Source organism: Mytilus edulis, chromosome 2 (genome assembly GCF_963676685.1).
Source record: "Mytilus edulis chromosome 2, xbMytEdul2.2, whole genome shotgun sequence".
In the NCBI taxonomy this organism is placed as follows: Eukaryota; Metazoa; Mollusca; class Bivalvia; order Mytilida; family Mytilidae; genus Mytilus; species Mytilus edulis.
Genome location: NC_092345.1, coordinates 14,409,314 through 14,434,607, shown reverse-complemented (window position 1 = coordinate 14,434,607; position 25,294 = coordinate 14,409,314). Strand labels below are relative to the sequence as shown.

At 34.1% G+C, this 25,294-nt stretch overlaps 1 protein-coding gene across 1 annotated transcript; it reads right to left on the bottom strand.

The window, feature by feature from the left end:
- Positions 1-5,137: 5,137 nt before the first annotated feature.
- On the bottom strand, positions 5,138-18,195 carry LOC139511534 (Golgi-associated plant pathogenesis-related protein 1-like). Its single transcript, XM_071298356.1, has 4 exons — positions 17,881-18,195; positions 9,529-9,690; positions 7,423-7,545; positions 5,138-5,576 (listed from the first exon to the last, which is right to left on the bottom strand). Exons 1-4 carry the CDS (start codon positions 17,891-17,893, stop codon positions 5,407-5,409), a joined length of 468 nt encoding a protein of 155 aa, XP_071154457.1. The 5' UTR covers positions 17,894-18,195; the 3' UTR covers positions 5,138-5,406.
- Positions 18,196-25,294: the final 7,099 nt, after the last annotated feature.

Below are 25,294 nucleotides of genomic sequence, written 5' to 3'. Positions count from 1 at the left end.
GTTTTTATGCGTTTGTTATTTGTACACTTTTTCTGATGATAGAAAAACTGTTTTTGATTTGACTTTCTTTTGTAGGTAGTTGATTTACACATCTCTCATCTACAAGCTATCTGACAGAACCTATTAAGAAAGACACTGGGAATGAAAAATTAGTCAAATAAATCCACAAAGGTGTTTCATCATGCTTAGGAAACGTCTGATCGTCTATTTTTATGATAGTCTATCAGGGAAATAACCTATTCATCAGAAAGACATAAAAATGGATTTAGCTATTGATGATATTCTATCTGAGATACACTTTATGTACATTACGTCTGGAGTTGTGATGCCCGTCTTTATAGGACTCGGATTGATCGGGAATATTGTTATTTTAATTGTACTATGTGGGAAATCATTGCGTAGTTCCCCTGTTTGTCTACTTCAGGCTTTGGCAATACATGATATTTTAAATATGTTGTATGCAATTTATTCGGATGTCTATCCAGCTATAAAAAGTTACAATAAAGCCAATAATTTTGTACAGAACTTACAAATTAGGAGGAAAACTCAAGATGACGTTTTGTCATCTTTGGAAGGACTTAATTTTACGTCTTTACAACAGTTTTTGCAATATTATGAGTCACAGATGAATCAATCATTGGTCTTGCACTCCATCAAAACAAATTCGAGAAATGAGTTGACAAATAATGATTCTATGATAACAACTTCTAAGAATATACTATCGTCCACCATAAAGAATCCATTTCCTTCAATTACAAATGACGATCGTAAACAATTCATTATTCGAAGCATAGAGCGTTTTATTGGTTATAATATAATTTACATCGGGCTTTTATTTGCATTCTGTTTGACATCTGAGAGATGTATTGCAGTGATATTTCCAATGAAAGTTGGAAATTGCTTGACAATAAGGCGTACTCGAATAGTAATCATATTAGCCGTGTGTATGAGTATATTGGTTCACGGGCCACAGTTAATTAAAGAAATATATCTATTGTACGAGAATCCAAGTGAATTATTCGAGTCTGGGAATGGTTTAATTCTTTCTTATCGCTCAACCTACGAGAGATTTTATGTTATTTCAAGTTTATTTATATGTGTTTTCATGTTGATTTTGAATTTTTTGTTGCTGTGGAAAATAAGGTCATACCGAAAGTCTCTTAGAATGGCAAAGCATACGAAAAAGGTAGAGCGAAACGAAGTGAATGTTTCTTTGCTTATTGTTGTTTTGATATTTTTCCAATTACCACATAACGTGTTTGTGATAATTATATCTTTTATTACGAGGGAGATATATTTAGAAGATTTCACAACAATTACCCGAACGTCCGTCATAATTCGGTTGTTGTATATCATCCAGTCAGCATTTAACTTTGTCATATACTGTTTATTTGCCAAGAGATTCCGAGATATTATGCATATTCATTGTATAAAGATGTCAAAGAAATTCTGCATAAAGAACAGTGGCGACAAAGAAGTCTCGTGTGAACCAAAAAATGTGATATCCATAGCAAATTTCTTGAATATAGAAATAGAAATAGGCCAGAAAACAGATAAGTCTACATCGCTTTGATATACAATATGCGTGTAGAGTATAACTTGAGTTTTTTAAAGTACGAACTGTGGGTAATTTGTTTTTTAACAGATGAAATTATCCTTATATTTTTGTATTGAATTAGCTCATCGTCAATATGGCTGAGATAATGTGCTCAAGATGTTTACATAATACAACCAATGCCAACTTAACATTAAATGGCGCATTATTTTTCCTCAACCGTAGTTTACTTGTTTTAAAATCAAAGATCATTATTTATTTTCAGACATGAACATCAGATTTGTATGCCTCATTTATGGTATGTACGTCCGTTCGTCTGTCCCGCTTCAGGTTAAAGTTTTTGGTCAAGGTAGTTTTTAATGAAGTTGAAGTCCTAGTACACATGTTCCCTATTATATGATCTTTCCAATTTATTGTTTATGATAGCTTCTATTGTCCATTTTTTAAAACCCTATCTAGGATATTCAAACTGTTTCGAAGTAATCCTTTGTACTAGATTAACTAAAAAGACGTTTCATAAGAAAAACGGTGTTTACAGCAGAACTAGACAAGGTCTTATGCCGTTGATTTAAATAACTAGTATACTCTTCGTCCAATCAGAGGTTGCAAATTTGTCGTTTGTGTTATAATCTTAATCACATTAAAAAAACAAACAAACATGTAAGAAAGAAACACAAAAAATGCATAATAATTTACCATGACATATTGACGGGATGTATAAGTACAGAGCCACATCATATGTACCAAAGAAACACAAAAAGGAATACAAAGCACATTAACAACTAGATATTTTATTAACAATTGATGCATGAAATAATCAGGATAATGCAACCGTTAAACTTTTGCTCTTGTTTCAGAGATACTTGTAAGTCAAAAACAGCATTTCCCCCCTAATTTCTATTTTTAGCCATGTTTGCCATGTTGGTTGGCAGGCAGGGTCATCGGACACATTTTTAAAAACAAAATACCCTAAAGCTTATTTATGGCCGAGTTTGGTTAAATTTGTCTCAGTTGTTTCAGGAGAAGACTTTTGTAAAAGATTACAAAAAATTAAGAAAAATTATTGAATTTGACTTTAAAGGGTAATACATGTAACTCCTCATGAGGTCAGTTGGAAATTTTTGTCATGTTTGACTTATTTATAGATCTTACTTTGCTGAACATTTTTGCTGTTTACAGTTTATCTCCTTCTATAAACATTTAAGGATAATAACCAAAAACTGCAAAATTTCCTTAAAATCACCAATTCGGGGGCAGCAACCCAACAATGGGTAGTCCGATTCGTCTGAAAAATTCAAGACAGATATCTCGTGACCTGATAAACAGTTTTAAACCGTATCAGAGTTGCCCTAAATGCTTTGGTTTCAGAGATATAACCGAAATCTACATTTTACCCTATATGTTCTATTTTTAGCCATGGCAGCCGTCTTGTTCGGTTGGCCGGGTCATCGGACACAAATTATAAACAAGATTTCCCAATGATGATTGTGGCCAAATTTGTTTAAAGGGAGGGTTTTTCCAAATGTAAACAGACGACGACGGACGACGGACCCAAGTGATAAGAAAAGCTCGTTTGGGCCAAGTGTTAAGAAGGCTCACTTGGCCCTGCGGGCCATGTGAGCTAAAATGAATAAAAAAGAATACAAAAATGTATCATATTACAATTGCACAATGAAGGGATGTTTAAGTACCGATCCACGTCAACTGAATATTGTAACGTGTTTGGATCATACACTATCTGTTCGTATCCGTTTTTACAGAATCTGAGATACTTAAATATCAATCTTTTAATTAACTCAAAACCCAATTACAACTTGAAGACTTTACTAAATAACTACCAGACCAACCTTTAAACTTTGAAACTTAATAAAGAAACAACAATATTTTCACAATTAACTTAAAAAGTAGTCTAAAAACTATAACCTCAATTTATCTTTAATCCTTTCACTTACTCCGAGGTCCCAACTGATTTGCTCAACTCGTATAACCTTTCAAAAACTATAAGAGGACAAGCTTCAAAACCATATGTCCTGAGATAACTAGGTCTTCTAGTTTTTGAAGCACCTAGTTCCTGAGACAACTTATCTCCGATCCAGACTTTTACTAAATACTTGTTCGAGGGACTGCGACAAATCCCGTGGGACATTACAGTTTCAGAATAACCCGGTAGCTTGTAACAATCGTAAAGACTTCTAAACCACTTGCTTCAAAACCACAAGCTTTCAACTCGAACTAGGTTTAAAAAACTTCATAATTCTACCTTCTTTATTTGCTGGTATTCACTTTCCGATGCTTATCCATCAACAGCCAAATAACAAATGAGCGAACTTGCACTATGAATCTGTGTATATATACCAATAGCAATTCAACAATGAACTACAAATACTGAAAAAATACACCGAAGAGGATATCACTGCCATGCTGGACTTTTTAATTGACAACATATTTGTTGAATGTGGAGGCTTGGTACTATTGGAATCCCAATGGTACCAATTGCGCTCCTCTACTTGCAGTTTTGGTTTTGTATTCCTATGAAGCAGACTTTATCCAAGGGCTTGTACAGAAAGGAGAAAAGAAATTAGCCCGGTCTTTTAATTTCACCTTCGGTATATTGATGATGTACTGTCTCTTAATAATAATAGATTCAGTGACCACTTACATTTAATATATCCAAGTGAACTTGAAATTAAAGATACTACCGACACAGCTGAAGATAAACATATTTAGACCTTTTTCTCGAAATGACTACTGATGGTAGGTTGAATACCAAAATTTATGACAAACGCGATGATTTTAATTTTCCTAAAGTCAATTTTCCATGTCTGTGTAGCAACATCCCAGCGGCACCAGCACATGGCGTATATGTGTCTCAATTAATACGTTACTCTAGAGCTAACTTAAAGTACGTTGAACGAGGAATACTGCTTTCTCAAAAGTTGCTAAAACAGGGCTATGAATCAATCAAATTAAGGTCATCACTCAAGAAATTTTACGATCGCCATCATGAGCTGATTTGCCATTATGAAAAAAGTGTGTCAGAAATAATATCTGATATTCTTCCTCAGTCATAATAACCTTCCATCATTACTGAACTGAACAAAGAAATAACACGACGGGTGCCGTATACGGTGCAGGTAATGCTTACTCTTCAGGAGCACCTGATTTCACTCCCGGTTTTTAGTGGAGTTCGTGTTGTTTCTTATTTATTATTTATAACTGATGATGTAAATGTTCCTTGGTTTTGTGAGTCTTTGTTTACTCCTTGGTTTTGATTGTTATTGTCTTATACCTATTCTGCATTATTGTCATAATATCACCAAATACAGACTAAACAGTAAAAGTAATATTTATAACGACAAATAAGAGAACACCAATGTCATTACACGTTATTAACTTGATAATCAACGTCAGTACACTGAATCTATACATCAAGACCATGGTGTATCATTTGTGAAGCTGATACGGAATATTTATCATGTTCTTTGACATACCCCTAGTTCATCGACTTTCTTCTCAGACACATGTGATATTTTTCAGTCTGAGTAGCAGCTACAAGCTCTAGAATATCTATATATGCTTAAATGGATTGTATATTTATTTTTATTACATATATGTGTTCAAATACACAATGAACGACAATTAAAAAACAATACACTCGTTAATTACATATCATATGCATGGAAGCATTTTCACAAAACCTACATATGATTGCGATATTTTCTTGATTGGTCAACTTTGCCTTTATATTGCAATAATTGCATGTCCACTTCTAAATTACCTTCAGTGAAGTCCTTTCAAATTTTTCTACATTGCATTGGGTACCTTTCGTTCGACTTTTCAATTGTATTACTTTAAGAATTTGGCGGTAAAACATTCTTTCGGAACTCTCCTGGAGTATTGATATTACCGGAAGGTTTGTAATGAGCAACAATAACGTATTTGTTCTGTCCTTTAACTTTAGAGATGCCGATACCCATCTCGTTAGAAGATTTCCATATCATCTGTGTAAAGTTCATAGAATCTGGAAAAGAAATTACGACTAGGACCAATAAATATATAAATGAATATTTCCCATATAAACCTGTAATTGAAATAATTCGTGTCGATACATAGGTTAGGGGTGGGGTATGCAATGGTCCATAGGCACATATTTCTTGGGCACTCCCAAACATATATGTGATTAACCAAAATAAGATATTGGGAACAGTATTTTACACATATATATATATAATGTAGTGAAGAAGCAACGTAAAACGGACATGTATATATTTGTATTTGTTTAGGGGACAGTTGAAGGACGCCTCCGGGTGCGGGAATTTCTCGCTACATTGAAGACCTGTTGGTGACCTTCTGCTGTTGTTTTTTTCTATGGTCGGGTTGTTGTCTCTGGCACATTCCCCATTTCCATTCTCAATTTTATGTGTAGACACAAGAGACACATTTTGGACAGTATATGGATTGACATGAATATATATTGCGGCTTGCAGTGGCTTGGTGTGTAGCATCAACAACGTACATTATAATATTAGGATTACACCTTTAAAATTAAGAAAATAAATGAGCATAAATTTGCATGTAATGTTTAAAAAGACCTGCAACATGCGACAAGCTAAAACGGAATACATCAATTAAACTCTAGTTGCCGCTCTTTTATTGTGATTTTCTCGTGGTTTCTTTTATATTCAAATATATTATGTATCTTTTCGCGTCACGAGAGACAAACTGTCGAACGTGGCTGCGTACTTAAACATCTTGCAGTTAAATGGATATTCCTTGATTTGTAATAAAAATTCTCAGGCGTAGAACCAATGTTGTACTAGTACATGGATTATCTTCGTGGGTGTACATTCCTGGTATTTGCAGGTATTTGAAAGATGGTTAGCGTTTAACACCTTATTTTAAAGCAGTGAATCTTCAACTAAGTTACATGCATGAGTTTTTGTGATAATACACGTGTCTCTATAATAACTGTAGAACTTCAAATAGCGTTTGGTATATGCTTTATGAAGGTCTGATGAGTGACGCCCTTACGCGCTTAGTTATCGATTTTTATGGGTTTTTTTTCTATCTTATGTTACAGTACTGTAACACCACTGTCCAAGTAAGGAGAAGGTTGGTGTCAAGCAAACACGCTTTACCCAGCCGTATTCTATATGCGACTGTCTTAATCTAAAAGCCTGTGCATCATTGGTTGTCGATTGTTGCTATATATCATATTTTGTTTTTGTTTATAACTGTTTGTACATAGGTCAGGCCGTAAGTTTGTCTCGCTTGAAATGTTTTAAAATTGTCATTTCGAGACTTTTTATAGCTTACTATGCGGTGAGTTGGTTTTTCTTTTCACTGAAGGCCGTATGGTGACCTAAAGTTGTTAATTCTTTTTCGTTTAGTCTCTGGTTGTCTCATTGACAATAATTCCACATCTTCTTGATTATGTATTATCTGGGAACAGTATCACTAATAACGGTGCAATCAAAAACACCGAGCAACTCGAGCCCATCAAGAAAACAGAATTAGGTGCTTCGGAAGGGTCAGCAGTTAAAGAAATTAAAGAAACTGTTCCTGTGCCACTAGTTAAAGTTCATCTTTGACACAATTAGTTTTCACAGCGACATAGTCCTTGTGTAACATCAACTAACCAATCAATCAAGCGTAACTATAAGTAAATAAGTGCCTACAATTCGCCGTTTCAGAATCTAATGTATTCTGGGTAATATTTTCAAAAGTGTACACCAAAGCGTGGTGATTGGTTTAAAACGTCCCAAACAATTAAAATTCAGCCAATGACGTGATGTTATTTTCATTTTGGGGTACGAACAATGAAATTACCCATAGTGCTTTAAATAGATTCTGAAACGGCCTATTACCTTTATTCCATTTAGGATGTAGGTGATCATAGTTTTCAATTTCCTTATACCATAATTCTGTGACGGTATCTCCACTCGGCCTTTGTCCATTCGTTTCCACAAATATCACATTTTCACCTCTACCTAAGGCAAGGAGATATTGTATTGAAAAATGTTCAAAAAAAGATTAATCGGGTATTGGAAGATGTTGTACAGTTGTTGTGTGATTAAGATTTATAGAACACGATGAAGAACATATACTACATGTATTTTTATTGGTTTTTGTTTGCTCAATGAACATTGGGAAAAGTGATTATTCAAAACCGGACAAAAATTGTACACAAAACCTAACTAGGTTATTGAAAATGTGATGACACATGGAGGTAGCCTTTTAATTAGTCCATTGCTATTTTATCTTGGATGACCACTTGTTTCAATGGTGTTTGTAAAATGGAGCTTAAGTACTCAGTTTTATGTTATGTAAATTTACTCACTTGAGTATAAAAAGCTATCATATTTAAATCAATTTGTGACATCGTGCTTTCCAAATCAAACGTTTTGAAATGCAGCAAACACGAATTGAAAACTTAATGGTTAAAACCAATCTCGCATAAAAATGTGTAATTTTAAAAGGTTCTAGACTCCTGAAGGACTGAAAGACGGAGCTAATGATGTAAATGTGTATATTAAGTTAAGAGATGTCTTCTATTTCAACATGAAATGACAAAATAAGTTGATCAAATCAGACAATTATATGTAGTAAATTTGCAGTGCGCGTTTTAAATGTTTTGAAAATTCAATTTGATTCGCATCATCGTCTTTAAGTTGCTTGAATTTCTCTTCACCAGATTTCTTGTATATATATTATTGTGTACAATGTTACTGCGTGGATGATGAACTACCATTATATGACAATATTGAAATGTACTCAAGAAGCATAGTGTTTATTCTTAACTTGATCCAAATCAATTTGGGGGTGTTCTTTTGCAAATAAAGGACTTTGCCAATTGCTTTATCTGGGATCACTCGTTTGTAACATCAACTGACCCTTAATCCTGTATTATAACGTATTGACCCTTTTCTGTGAATCCTAATCATATAGAATATTTTGCACTTCCCTTTTGGTTTTGAACCGATAAAATTTTTGGGTTTGCCTTAGCAAATCATATAGACTAACTTTTGTCGGGTTGTTGTCTCTTTGACACATTCCCCATTTCCATTCTTAATTTTATTAATGTTGCATAATTTGCACTAGAGGTACCAATTTCTTTTTATCCGCAAATTTCCTAAACCTCTTATAAGAATTTATTGAAACTTTCAAAGAATCCTCGTCATCCAATGAATGCCATTGTGCGCCTCCTTTTTGTCATTATTTTTGGGGTTTCACTTTCCAGTTCATGGGAAAAGCATGAGACCTGGACTAAATTGGTAAGTTAAAATACCGATGCTTTGTATAGAAAAATGTATAGTTTACTACACCTTAAAGATCCCTTGCAACAACTTTATTAAAGGTTGTGAATACTTTCTCTGTTACAACCCAAATTTTCTGTCACCCTTACTTCCAGTGACGTAATCTAAAAGTTCCCGCTCTAATACTATTCGACTATTATTACCTTTTAAATTTATAAATATGCATGACAAAAAACATTGTTTCTCAAAATGTGTGAAAATCATGATATCATTTAGATGAATATTGGATATCTACATAGAATTGTAAAGTTTTCCTAGTATGGTGACAGAACGAAAAATTTCGAAATTAAAAACAAAAAAAACACAAATATTACGAGTATACCGCTTTTCACGAACATTATACAATACGGGCGTCTAAGGAGAAGGTATACAAAATTGTCAGCCTTTTTAGGGTTGATAATTTATTTGGATATCCCCAACTCATAGGGTCGTGATTTTATTATCTCGAATTGATATTGTAAATGACGAATTAATGCACACCACCTTTAATCAGCCAATAGATTTTTTTGATTTTTTTCAATTATACTCTGATAGTAAAGATTAAGGAGATGTATGTAGATTGATAGCTATAACAGAGTTTATAATCCATTTCCTGCTGTCCTTTGAGATGTGCTAGTTACTTCTTTAGATAAGTAGTTCATGAAAAAAGTAGTGTACCTGGAAATTCACTAAACTGAACATATCCTTTGTCTGCGATGATATTCGCCCACATCTGAGTATCCCTGTTCAGGTCCTCAGATATTCTCAGTTGTTTACTTCCATGTTGATTTCGCAGTGTATTATGGGATTTAACCATTTCATCGCGAAACTCGGCACACACTACAATATATAATCAAATGTAATACTAGTACACTGTGCATTTTCAGGTTGTCAACATGGTAAAGTATAACAGTAAAAGCTAATGGTGTTTTATTACGAACTTTATTGTATTAAGTGGAAAAATTGATAAATATTCAGTCCATTTAGTGCAAAGGGGATGCGGTCCTATAGCCAAATTGTTTCGTTTGCTTTAAATTTGTTTCTCTTTGAGGTCATGGACATTAACAGGCACGTCCAGATCAATTGGAAAAGTTTAACGGCAAATACAATGAAGCTACCAACCAGGAAAACAGATTTTAAACCAGAAGGAAAATAATTATGAAAACAATATTTATTTAAGAACTGAAAATTAAACAGGATCGATTAGTTTTATTTTTGAGATATGCTAGATAATTCTTAAGATTTGTAGTTCAATAATGGTAGTACAAAGTAAGTCTACAATATCTCTTTATGACGTTTGTTTAAAAGAAAAGCGCTTCGGACGCAAGATTATTAAACGTGTTGTTTTCATTTTTTTTAAATCACTGGGTCGATACCTCTGCTGGTGCACTATCAGTCCCCGGGGGTATCATCAGCTCAGTAGTTAGTACTTCGGTACTGACATGATTTAACAAACTTAACTAAAATTGTCCGTTTATAAATTTTGAAATTATTAAGAAACTAAGGTTTCAACTCCCTCAGGCAAAGTTGGCTTTAGATGAATTTGGCTATTTATTTTAGTTCTTTTTTTACATAAAGCTCTTCAACGGTTTCGGTATTTATACATCTTCGGATTTCAAATGAGCATTCCTGATGATGGTTAATCCAGAAAAGCGCTTCGGACGAAAGAAATTATTAAACGTGTTGTTTTCAATTTGTTTAAACTATCTTAATTAAATATATGGGTTAGTTTAAAAAGACACAGAACCATCAATGACAAAGTATAAATAACAAAAACAATACAGCTGCTTCTAGGTCATATATTGTGACAGATATTTGACATAAATATTGGACATAGCATCATACTTCTTCCAAAGAAAAACAGGGACAATACAGAAAAAGCGGGGGAAAAGCCGTATTGGCCCTGTATTGATTACGGGTTTTAATTTTCTTATAATCATTTAATAAAAGACCCTAAAAGTGTTATGAACTGACTGTTTCTGAGTCTTGAATCTATACCAATACAGAAACAGAAACAGCCAATAACACTATAATACAATATCACCATACGCCTCAGTCTACTATTACGTATAAAACACACTGTATCAAAGACAAAAGGTTAAAAAGAAATATGAGAGGATACCCAAAAGACCGAAATCGTCGAAATATTTAGATACATGTAAAATGAAACAGGAAGTAGGTTATACGGCAATGAGACAGCAAACCAATAAAATTTAAAAAGACATCTATTATATGCAGTTATGTTTGAGTGCAATAAATGGTGTACACCGATAACATAAAGTTCCGCGAATTCGACATTGCAAATAAAATAGAATATGCATTACCTCTAGTCAAATCCAAGGTGTTGAGTGCAAAGTATAAAGTTGTCACCTAGTCTGCGTTTTACAAAAAATCTTTCGACTAAATTCTTGTTGATCATAAATTTTTACATTTAATTTTAGTCGTAATATTTTCTTTTTGACACACAGTTCAGCACTTCTTCCGTCCGTCAGTGACACTAACTGGCGATGTTGGCATCATAATCTATAAATACACTGTCACGTCTGGTCGTAATAGGGACGATATAGATACCAGACTAACTGTACGTAAATGCACCTTTGCAAGAATTTTGACGGATCCATTGTAAAATAAATGGGGAATATGTCTATGGGACATAGATGATCAGTATGTCTCTGCTTTATTTTGTTATAAAGGGACCCAACTGAGGAACGGTGAAAGTGACGCTACCATTTGTAAAGTTAGAGAATGAAAACCGTCTTTGGGACGGACGTACAGTCGAACAAGGATAAAACTTTATGCCCCACTACGCTACGTCGATGGCATAATAAAATAATCGTTCTTTCCATCAGCGGTACAAATTTTCTTTCATCCGTCTTTTGCGACCCATTTTATACTTTGCACTCAACAAATTGGATTTGACTAGTGGTAATGCAAATTCTATTTTATTTGCAATGTCGAATTTGCGGAACTTTATGTTATCGATGTACACCATTTAAAAGGTCCATTTTTCAGAATTTTCTAGAACAATTAATTGTTTATCACGATATTGTCCTGAATATCAATGAAAGATTGTCGTTGGACTTTGTACAATTGAAACATCACTTTTTTTCGCATGTACTTGTGGTAATATTTTTCTAATACAACATTTACAATTATTTATGAATGAATAGTCATAGTTATCTCATGCAACGATTACAATATTCTATGAATGAATAATCAATGAAACAAAATCCAATACCGTTAATTTATCGAAGTCACCAGAAAATAGTGATTGTCCAATGGACAGATGGTTCACATTTCTGAGTAAACATTGCAGGAAGTGTTTGGTAAACATATAATACTGCTTGTTGTGTTATTTACTATCCCTTAATTTTGACGGTCTTTAACTGAACGTTCACTTTAATTTAGTTCAATAATGCATTAGCTAGCTGTTCTGTGGCTCCTATAGTAATACTTCCTACGTGCTAGCCGTTCTGTGGAATCTGATACTACTTCTTGTTTGTCATTCGTATGCGTCCGTCTTTGTTATCGGACGATGTAATTTTCTGAGTTTGGGGAGGGGATTTTGAAAATGAATATCCTGGCCTGGTAAAGGTTGAAACGAATAACGTTGTTCACAAGGCAGGATGCAAATAATATCCTGCTACACAAAACACGAGATGCTAATATGTACAAAACTGAAAATAAATATTCCCACAGCAAAACAAAACCAAAACAAATTAAAACAAAACATAGCAAGCATAGCACCTGATGAAACCGAATACGGATAGTCAATTCGCAAAAACTCTCTTTGCCTCCCCCCAGAATATCAAACGGTTCAATGTAGTCCCCGTATACCGTTCACCTTTGAGTCAACACTCATAGATCGTCCTCTGAAACATTACCCTCGATACCCTGTTCAAAGTATTAAAGTCAGCATATCTTCTACTTATAGACGTCTTTTGTGTTCTTATAATATGTTGTTTGCTTGCTGACGTTGAAACACCTACCCAATACCTTCTTTTATTCAAAATATCTATTTATATATGTTAAAAATCTTAAATTTTCAGATATGGGATACACACATTTTCGTAGATTGAATTAGAAATAATAAACGCACAGTCAAATGTAAATTGCTGTGAAAATTATAAAACAAAATATTATCAAAAACAATTTGACACTGTTCGGATCGGGCGTTGATTGCGCACTGAATGATTCGTGGCTTAAACTCAACAGTTTGTCACAGTTTATTTGTGTTTGTTTGACCTTTTTGATTGTCGAAATCAATTTCAGTATATTGAATTAAAAAAAGCTTCTGTTTATGGTAACATAACAACCTTATTTGTTACACAATGCATAAACCTTTTGATCTAAATCATCTGTATATCATATATTGGGAGGGGTCGCTTATTTCCATTTAAAACAGGCGCATGTTTATTACCAAACAAAGCCTTACTTTATTTGCTTTCTAATGTATAAGATGGAGATTGTATTTTGAGATAAGATATGTCGGTATTTGTTTAAATTAATTTAATATGCAATGAATAAGCAAAAAGAACAATTTAAAATATTTCACTTGACAAAGTAGAAATGTAATATACATATTTTTCATATTAATATGACAGTTCATTTGTTTGCGAATAAAGTCTATGTTTTGTGCAAGAACAAAAGTACTTGATGTAATATGTGTACCTTTTTGTACTGTACAATTGAAATGAGATAAACGGTAAACGTTAATTAGACAGTTGCATGCATATATTGCCATTTAGATATGGTTGAAGTCTTTAACTTTGCACTTTTCCAGTGCTGCAGACTAATTAGGTTCCGACGTCAAACTGCATGCTAAGCGCTTGTAGCCCTAGTCTCAAAACTGCGCACTTTGATGACAACTCGCACTTATTTGCACAGAAAAACTCCTGCTGTTATTCCGGCTATATATATAAACACTTCTATTATATTTCAGAAGGAAAGCCGAGCTTTAAGGGAATACAAAAAATTTAGATGTAGTATGATAACCAAGGGAACAACTATATAAAAGAGTCCAATTGGAGCGGATTTAAGTATTATAGGTCACCGTTTGGCCTAAAGCAGGCAACAACGAGCAAAACCCACTGTGTATAGTCAGATATAAAAGGTCCTATCAAAACAAAATGTGAAAAAAAATCAAACGAAATAAACAACGGCTTGATTAATGACCAAACAATAACCAAAAACAAATATGAAACAGCGACAACCACTGAATTACAAATACAAAATTCTCTAAGCTGCATTATTATTTTCATATTATAGTGTACTGTATCACCTTCGGTTCATTCACCTACCATTTAGTTTATTTGTTCATTTGTTAATTTGTTTATAATAGATTATTGCATACAGATGCTGTTCGCAATTTGCTATTTGGACTTGACCATCCTCATTAGATGTCCGTTGTTTGTTTATGTATTATACATCTACCATTTACACATTGAGAAAGCACAGAAATAGGTATCAATCATTTGATTCTGTCTTCATTTATCTAATTGAAACTAAATGTCATATTGATCCGTGATTATATGACTGTTTAACGGATGGTTAAACAATCTCTTACCACATCTCCTGGTTTAATTTGACAGAACATTAAGCAAGAACGCATTGGCTCAGGCATACTCAGTATCATAAAAAATACAGTGGTTTTTTGTTTGTCTACATGAGAAAATGCCTGTTCCAAGTCAGGAATATATGACAGTTGTTATCCATTCGTTTGATGTGTTTGAGCTTTTGATTTTGCCATTTGATTAGAACAGATATCAAGAAATTGACTATGCATTTGTATGTGGGTCGGTTAAAAACAAAACTTTACGACAAAAGAGAATTTACAGACGCCATCACGAGTTGGTTGACCGTTTTGGAATATCCGTTTTACAGATGCTATCAGATATGTTCCTTCTGTCGTAACTACAATCCCGTTCCCTTTCCACGAATGGGACCCGCCGAATTAGACTATTTACCGGCTTTGTAATAACATGAGCAAAACGAAGGGTACCACATGTGAAATCGCCCCCAGTTTTTGTAGGGTTCGTGTTGTTTATGTACCCCTATTTACGACATTTTTGTCCCGCGTCAATATAATCTAATTGATGCAACTGTCATACAAGTGAGAGGTTTAACGCTATAAAACCAGGTTTGATCCACCATTTTCTACAGAATCTAGAGAATGCCTGTACCAAGTCAAGAATATGACAGTTGTTATCCATTCATTTGATGTGTTTGAACGTTTGATTTTGCCATTTGATCAGTAACTTTCCGTTTTGAATTTTCCTCGGAGTTCAGTATTTATTTTTATTTTGCTTTTTGTTTAGTACTCCAAACGCGCTTTTCAGTTTATTAAGACTCGTGGAATAACTTAAACAGAAAAAATGTGATTACACCAGATGTGCATATCGAAGGCAGAGATTACAATTATCTGTCAAAACATGATGAAGTATTTGCGGGTACTCTTGGATATGGTTTTTGTCCCTTTTGTCCTTTTGTTAGTTTTTGTGCTTAGTAACAATCTGACAACTCAAGCCCTTTCAAACTGATTTTAGAGTTCCTTCTCACATTCTACTATTTCATCACTGTCCCATGTAGAAGGGTATGAAACTAGAGGCTCTAAAGAGCCTGTGTCGCTCACCTTGGTCTATGTGAATATTAAACAAAGGACACAGATTGATTCATGACAAAAATGGGTTTTGGTGATGGTGATGTGTTTGTAGATCTCACTTTACTGAAACTTCTTGCTGCTTACAATTATCTCTACCTATAATAAACTTGGCCCAGTAGTTACAGTGTCAGTGGAAAGTTAGTAAAAATTTACAAATTTTATGAAAATTGTTAAAAATTGACTATAAAGGGCAATAACTCCTTGCTCATTTTAAGGTCATACTTTGCTGTACATTATTGCTGTTTACAGTTTATCTATAATAATATTCAAGATAATAACCAAAAACGGCAAAATTTCCTTAAAATTACCATTTCAGGGACAGCAACCTAACAATGGGTTGTCCGAATCATCTGAAAATTTAAGGGCAGATAGATCTTGACCTGATTAACAATTTTATCCCATGTCAGATTGCTCTAAATGCTTTGGTTTTTGAGATATAAGCCAAAAACTGCATTTTACCCCCATGTTCTATGTTTAGCCATGGCGGCCATCTTGGTTGGTTGGCCAGGTCACCGGACACTTTTTAAACAAGATACCCCAATGATGATTGTGGCCAAGTTTGGTTTAATTTGGCCTAGTAGTTTCAGAGGAGAAGATTTTTGTAAAAGATAACTAAGATTTACGAAAAATGGTTAAAAATTGACTATAAAGGGCAATAACTCCTTAAGGGGTCAACTGACCATTTCGGTCATGTTGACGACTTATTTGTAAATCTTACTTTGCTGAACATTATTGCTGTTTACAGTTTATCTCTATCTATAATAATATTCAAGATAATAACCAAAAACAGCAAAATTTCCATTAAATTACCAATTCAGGGGCAGCAACCCAACAACTGGTTGTCCGATTCATCTGAAAATTTCAGGGCAGATAGATCTTGGCCTGATAAACAATTTTAACTTGTCAGATTTGCTCTAAATGCTTTGGTTTTTGAGTTATAAGCCAAAAACTGCATTTTACCCCTATGTTCTATTTTTAGCCATGGCGGCCATCTTAGTTGGTTGGGCGGGTCACCGGACACAATTTTTAAACTAGATACCCTAATAATGATTTTGGCCATATTTGGTTAAATTTGGCCTAGCAGTTTCAGAGGAGAAGATTTTTGTAAAAGTTAACGACGACGGACGACGGACGCCAAGTGATGAGAAAAGCTTACTTGGCCCTTCGGGCCTGGTGAGCTAAAAAGGGGAGTCCTTCATTTCTGTAATCTTTACTTTTTATAGGTTGATTTATCTATATTCTTTATATTTTTAGCATTATTCCCTAATCTTTAGATTCCAACAAGACCGTTGATTTTCTCTTTTACATTTACTGATTCATTTTATACGCAGTTACAAGACGAGATTTTTTAATATATGTATATATTACCAAATACACTAACTAATTAAATCGTGTATTCACTATGATATATACATATATTTAAAAAATATCGTCTAGTACTTGTAATTATATAGTTTACTACACGGTATGGGGTTGACTGGTCGTTGAAGTCCGTGCGGTGACCTATTATTGTTTATATTCTGGTCTCTGGTGGATAGTTATTGGCAAAAATGCCACGTCTCTCTTATTTTTATACAAACAACAGCGTCTTAATTCACGTAATTACAATGTAGAAGTAACAAACATTCTAAGATCGTATAAATTATGAAGAGAGCACATTATAATTGGTATAGAAAGGATAGCATGCTATGCTCAGAATTATCAACGTATTATTAATTAGCGTGTCTTCGGTGAAGTTGAGATGTACATTTCTGACATTGCATGTACAGTTCGTTTTTCATACTTCCAAAAACTTTGCTGCTATTTGCTATAAACTTAAGGTGCTTTCTTCAATGATATGAAGAAAAAATCAAAAATGAAAAGCTCAGCATTGTATGCTACTTAAATTACACTCTTTAAAATTTAATTTTCGTTGTTTTTTTAAGGTCAAAATAAGTACATGCATGTCACCAACCTTATCCTGAGACGGACCACGAAAGACTTAATTAATTTATTGTTGTTTGCTTAACGTTCAGTGGCAAATATTTTTGGACGAGTGTACTTGGGTATAGTTCCCTTTTTTCTATCTTTGTACTCAAAGTAACAGCATAAAACACATCGTTGTAACGTGAAAAAATATGAATCGCGCTTACACACAAACAGAGCTTTTACAATTTTAATGATGAAGGTCCATCTTGCTTTTACAAATCATTTAATTTTTTTTTTACAAATATTCAGATCTTTGACACTATCTCATACATTTTTTTTATTATTATTATTTTTCATTTTTTCATAAACTTTTCACAGAAGATAGAGAATTGTACAATAACATACATTTTAATTAATTTATTATTTTAATGCGTAAAATAATAATTGATAAACACACTTACCTTTCTCATCCATTAAGTATAAAGTGATTATTTTCCAGCGAGAAATCAACCGTTGGTTACTTTACAACATTCTACCAATTTATCACATTACCTGGGCGCTCGATATGTTCATTTCATTAATCAGGACCACGATCAGATTGTCAACAGTAGATTTCTTATACTACAAAACATATTTGTTTTCAAATCTGTGACCTGTATCTTAATTACAAAATAGAGAAATGATTCGTAAAATTATTGATCGTATATATAACTGTGTGTCATTCTGACATAATGGCGGACGGATGATACATGCCATAGCTACCGTCACATTCTAAATGTAGTTTTTATTTCATCTTAATCATACTTTTTATGACTTGTAATTATCATGATTATATATCACATGTATCAATTTTCATCTTTTTTTGTATATCGGGGGTGAGATTTCATAAGTAAATTTTCACGAAAAGAACTTTTTGAATATTTTTTAACAGATCCATTTTCAAATTAATATAAAATGACAGTGCAAGCACTTTTTGAATTAAACGCAATTAGCTCAATTCCATTGGTGGCTTTTTACTATATAATATTGACATGCAATTAAACAGCTATGTTATTCGTTCTTCACTTTTGAAGTCTGAGACACAAATGCTAAATCGAAAACCCTAACAGAGAATAAAGTCTGTGACACAAATGGCCAATCTTAAACCTTACAGAGAATAAAAATCTGTGACACAATGCCCACACGTTAACCTAAAAGAGAATAAAGTCTGTGACACAGATGCCCAATCGTAAACCTAACAGAGAATAAAGTCTGTGACACAAATGCCCAATCGTAGCCTAACAGAGAATAAAGTCTGTGACAAAAATGGCCAATCGTAAACCTAACAGAGAATAAAGTCTGTGACACAAATGCCCAATCATAACCCTAACAGAGAATAAAGTCTGTGACACAAATGGCCAATCGTAAACCTAACAGAGAATAAAGTCTGTGACACAAATGCCCAATCATAACCCTAACAGAGAATAAAGTCTGTGACAAAAATGGCCAATCGTAAACCTAACAGAGAATAAAGTCTGTGACACAAATGGCCAATCGTAAACCTAACAGAGAATAAAGTCTGTGACACAAATACCCAATCGTAGCCTAACAGAGAATAAAGTCTGTGACACAAATACCCAATCGTAAACCTAACAGAGAATAAAGTCTGTGACACAAATGCCCAATCGTAGCCTAACAGAGAATAAAGTCTGTGACAAAAATGGCCAATCGTAAACCTAACAGAGAATAAAGTCTGTGACACAAATGCCCAATCATAACCCTAACAGAGAATAAAGTCTGTGACACAAATGCCCAATCGTAAACCTAACAGAGAATAAAGTCTGTGACACAAATGCCCAATCGTAAACCTAACAGAAAATAAAGTCTGTGACACAAATGGCCAATCGTAAACCTAACAGAGAATAAAAATCTGTGACACGAATGCCCACACGTTAACCCAACAGAGAAGAGAGTCTGTGACAAAAATGCACAATCGTAGCCTAACAGAGAATAAAGTCTGTGACACAAATGCCCAATCGTAAACCTAACAGAGAATAAAGTCTGTGACACAGATGCCCAATCGTAAACCTAAAAGAGAATAAAGTCTGTGACACAAATGGCCAATCTTAAACCTTACAGAGAATAAAAATCTGTAACACAAATGCCCACACGTTAACCTAACAGAGAAGAGAGTCTGTGACACAAATACCCAATCGTAAACCTAACAGAGAATAAAAATCTGTGACACGAATGCTCACACGTTAACCTAACAGAGAAGAGAGTCTGTGACAAAAATGCCCAATCGTAGCCTAACAGAGAATAAAGTCTGTGACACAAATGCCCAATCGTAAACCTAACCGACAAAAAATCTGTGACACAAGTGCCCAATCGTAAACCTAACAGAGAAGAGAGTCTGTGACAAAAGTGCCCAATCGTATAGCCTAACAGAGAATAAAGTCTGTGACACAAATGGCCAATCGTAAACCTAACAGAGAATAAAATCTGTGACACAAATGCCCAATCGTAAACCTAACAGAGAATAAAGTCTGTGACACAAATGCCCAATCGTAGCCTAACAGAGAATAAAGTCTGTGACACAAATGGCCAATCGTAAACCTAACAGAGAATAAAGTCTGTGACACAAATGCCCAATCGTAACCCTTGCAGAAAATAAAGTTTGTGACACAAATGCCCAATCGTAGCCTAACAGAGAATAAAGTCTGTGACACAAATGGCCAATCGTAAACCTAACAGAGAATAAAAATCTGTGACACGAATGCCCACACGTTAACCTAACAGAGAAGAGAGTCTGTGACAAAAATGCACAATCGTAGCCTAACAGAGAATAAAGTCTGTGACACAAATGCTCAATCGTAAACCTAACAGAGAATAAAAATCTGTGACACGAATGCCCACACGTTAACCTAACAGAGAAGAGAGTCTGTGACAAAAATGCACAATCGTAGCCTAACAGAGAATAAAGTCTGTGACACAAATGCCCAATCGTAAACCTAACCGACAAAAAAGTCCGAGACACAAATGCCCAATCGTAAACCTAACCGACAAAAAATCTGTGACACAAATGCCCAATCTCAAACCTAAAAGATGATGAACTGTTTGACACAAATACCCAATCGTAAACCTAACCGACAAAAAAGTCTGTGACGCAAATACCCAATCGTAAACCTAACCGACAAAAAAGTCTGTGACGCAAATACCCAATCGTAAACCTAACCGACAAAATAGTCTGTGACGCAAATACCCAATCGTAAACCTAACCGACAAAAAAGTCTATGACGCAAATACCCAATCGTAAACCTAACCGACAAAAAAATCTGTGACGCAAGTACCCAACCGTAAACCTAACAGTGAATAAAGTCTGTGACACAAATGCCCAATCGTAAACCTACCTTTCTACCTGCCTAGTCCTTACTATGCCCAAAGGCACATAGGGCAAGGACTATAGATCTTTCCACTCATCTCTGTCTTTGCTTTCTTTTCTATTTCGCTCAAGCTGATTCCATGTTCTTTCATTTCATCTTCAACTGTGCTTCTCCAAGTTGTGTTTAGCGTCCTTTCTTTCTTTTCCCCTCATGTGTCCATCTTAAGGCGACCCTGGTTAAGTCCTCTAATGGTCTTCTTAGAACATGGCCAATGATCCATCTCCATCTTTTTCGCTTCAGTAGAGTCTCCATGTTGTTTCATGGAGGTCTTTGTTGGTGATCTTAAGCGGCCAGAATATCCTTAAGATCTTTCTAAGGAAATCGTAAAACTAACAGAGAACTAATACTGTGATATAAATGCACATGCACTGTGAATAAAGTTTGTGACATAAAAGGCCATTTGTAAACATAACAGAAAATAAATTGTTACTCCGTTATTTATGGCGAGGTTATTACACCGCAGAGTGGATACGATTCTGAAACGTAAATAGCTAAGGATAATACAATTGTAAGAGAACATGTACTCAACTAACCTCGTACTTTAATTCAAGAATATTCTTACACATGACTTGTATAGTTTTCGACTTATAGATATTTAGACAATTGTCAACGCGAAGAGGAGGTTTGGCAAGGATGCCAGGATGACTTTTTGCAATATTGTGATATCAACCACTTGCAACTTTGTAACTATTATTAACACCCACATATATATATTTCTTTGACGGTATTTCCTATATTCAATAAAGTTTTTTATTTTTATTTTATCCTTTTATATTTTTTTCACCACAGAGAAGGGTGTTCACCTTCATGGAGAATATATGTTTAATTATCTCTTCAGTAGGGTTTGTATTGCTCAATTTCTCTGTATTGTTCAGTGGTCTAAAATTGGGTCTTTCCACCTTTCCCTGATTATTATTTTTTTTTCTTCCGCCTATTTTTTCTTCTTGCGTAGTATTGTTGTTTCATAAGATGTCGCTTAGATATTTGGAATTTGATATCGTATAGTTTATATATATATATACGCTTTAAAAATTGACAACCGCTTAACCGAACACTTTACGTTGTAAGAGTTATCTCCCCAAACATTGTTAATCTTGTTACCACTACTCCTTCGCAACCGTAAAATATTACGACACATTTATTTTACCAAGTTGCTCGTTACATCTTCAGGATTAGGATATTCTTTTGGACTGAAGCTTTCTCGAGATTTCATATGAGAGTTATTTATAAGCAATATCCATTTCTAACTGGTAAACCATAAGTAATATAGACTTAGGGTCTTTTGATTTAAGGTCCTTGGTCCAAAACAATAATAATTAAGTCAAGGTCAAAGGTCATGGTCATATAATAAATTTTGATTTTGGCTTATATTCACTTATTTTCAAAAACCTTATAATATATCGCAAATTAATTTTACTAAATTGCGAGTTGCGACATGTCGTAACTTATAAATTTTGGTTGAAAAGGTGCGTAGACAATAAATGGGAGTTTTCGCCCATCTTATATTTAGAATTATGCGTAAAGTGATATAACTGATTAGCCATACATATTAAAGACCTGTGGTCTTTTGATTTGAGGTCTTTGGTTTGTGATCTTGAAATTGAGGTCAAGGTCATTTAATTAGACGTTGTAGATTTTGACCTTTGCTTTAAATTCATATTCATACATCATAAAGCCATAAGAACTGACATTTTAGACTGATTTTTAATGTTTTAAAATCAAAATATATCTTTAATGGTGGAAAGACCATGGTTTTTAATTATTGTTTGTAGTTGTATCGTGTGATTGTTTCACACATGTAATCTGTTCTTTTATCGACTCGTGTATAAAATGCGGATCCAGGGTTTTGGAAAGGAGGACCATGCCCATCTGCTAGACAACTTTTGGAGTAGGACATATATAAAGGCTCTGCATTAACTGTATAAAACATTCGTTATTTAGACCGAATTAGACTATTTACCGGATTTGTTATCACATAAGCAACAGGACGGGTGCCACATGTTTTTTTTTTTCATTTTTAGCCTTGGCGTTGTCAGTTTATTTTAGATTTATGAGTTTGACTGTCCCTTTGGTATCTTTCGCCCCTCTTTTATAGTATTGAGGCTCATATAAGAAACTATTTAATAGAACTTTTTCCCGGCAAGAATAAAATAAATGCCGAAATTAATCATGCTGTGGCGTCTAGTTTTATGGGCCTCCTCAGTAGTTATTTTACCATTTTCTATAATATTGAAAACGACAAAGTTCTATTAAGGTTTTGTCGCTGTTAACTAGACACCAACGATATCAACACCGTTGTTTTTGTTAAGACAGCATCGTTAGCAGCGTGCACAAGTAACTGTGCGTTTCGAATTCCAGCTTGGATAATCTAACGTTTTTGGTATTTGCTGCGTCTCCGCCGAGCATGTAGCATCTGCATTAAGAATAGAGACTGGTATGCTAGTCATCTGAATTTTTGTCCATGGGTGAATAGTTTACTTTTGAGTAATTAGTATTTAGTAAATTAAAATAAAATTATCAGAAGGACACAGCTTGATGCAACCACAAAGGTTGAACCCTGCACAGTTCGGGCAAGTATGGACACAACACTCAAGCTTGATTGAATTTTGATTGCCATTAACTTAAAAATGTGACACAGCATAGGTTTCCAACACAGAGTGAATATGGTATAAGAACTTATAATTTGAAATTGGATATTTACCTATTATTTGGTCTATTATACAAATTTTGAATACATTGCTAAATTCATCGTATCAAAGAACCCAATTTTTCCATTTATTGTTGTGATCAAACACAGATTAATTTTGTACGCCGATTGGACCAATTCGAAAATGAAGTCAAAAATCGAATTACATGTTTAGATTCGGCATATCAACGAACCCAAGAATTCATTTTTCCTAAACGGTACAGGCCACAACCATGAAATCAATCCAAAACCAGCCTTTATCGGTATAATTTCAAAGGAGTACATACATTTATTCACAAGTTATAACTATTGTCCTGAAACAAAAGAATGTTTTTTTTTAATACTAATACCTAAACAGTTATACAACAAAAATCAATCACAACCTTCGTCTTGGGATAATGAGTCTTGTGATTTTATCCGTGACTGGATAATTATAGGTCTTTTGAATTTCAACCAAAGATGAAGAACGGGATCATCCATCATGATACCTTAATCCACATAAGTGTCCTTACAAGCAACAGTATATTGCTGGATCTTCAAAATGTTCCACGAAACCTCTTTCTAAATTATTGACCTCAATTTTATCAGCAATCAAAGCCCGGCTTCAAAGTTATAGTAAAAACTCCTATTTTGAAAAAATCACTCTGATTCAAACAAAAAATTCTCTGAAACTGACATTATCAAGATGCTTGATTTTTTTGATAGACAACATATTCGTTACGTTTTGATGGCATTTTTTTCAACAAACTATTGGCGTTCCTTTGCAAACCAACTGTGCCCCTCTTCTAATCGACTTGTTCCTTTATTCATATGAGTTTGACATCATACATGAACTTCTTTTAAAAGAAAAAAGAAAAAAAGTTAGCAGCATCCCGGCCCTAAACTTTAATTTCCGCTATATAGATGATGTTTTCTCACTAACTAATTCTAATTTTGGCGACTATATTGAATGCATCTAGTTCATCGAACTAGAAATATTTGATCAACAGATAAATTTAAGTCTGCCTAATATCTTGACTTACATCTAGAAATTGACAACAAGGGTCGGTTGAAAACAAAACTTCACGACAATAGAGATTATTTCAGCTTCCAAATTGTGAACGTTCCATTTATATGTAGCAACATTCCAGCAGTGCCTACACACAGAGTATATATCTCACAATTGATACAATATTCCAAGGCTTTTATTTCCTATCATGATTTCCATAAAAGAGGGTTGCTGCTCAAAAGGAAGCTTTTAAACTAAGAATTCAAAATGACGAAGTTGAAACCGTCCCTTCGTAAATTTTACGGACGCCATCACAAGTTGATTGACCGTTATTGAATATCTTGTTTCATAGATGATAGCAAATATGTTACTTATGTCGTAACTACAATCCTGTTCCCTTTTCACGAATGTGACTTACCGAATTAAGATTTATTACCGGGTTTGTACTAACATGAGCAACACGACTGGTGCCTCATGTGGAGCAGGATCTGCTTACTTTTCTGAAGTACATGAGATCACATCACGTCTTTGATGGGGTTCGTGTTGCTTAGTCTTTATTTTTCTATGTTGTGGGTTATGTACTATAGTTTATCTGTTTGTCTTTTTTTTTTGAACCAGGGCGTTGTCAGGTTATTTTCGATTTGTGAATTTGAATGTCCCTCTGGTTTATGTCCACCTATCATACAATTATTTAATCTATATATCTAAATCTTTCTGATACTGAAAACTAGTAGTCATGCTAATCCATTAAATAAAAACCAAGTACAACAATCATTGAA

What these genes read in the sequence shown, in the direction of transcription:
- LOC139511534 (XM_071298356.1), bottom strand. An exon ending in TCAGTTTAGTGAATTTCCAG is followed by an intron (nt 7,546 to 9,528) that starts GTACACTACTTT and finishes TCCTTGCCTTAG; the next exon opens with GTAGAGGTGAAAATGTGATA. An exon ending in ACATCCTAAATGGAATAAAG is followed by an intron (nt 5,577 to 7,422) that starts GTAATAGGCCGT and finishes TTTCTTTTCCAG; the next exon opens with ATTCTATGAACTTTACACAG.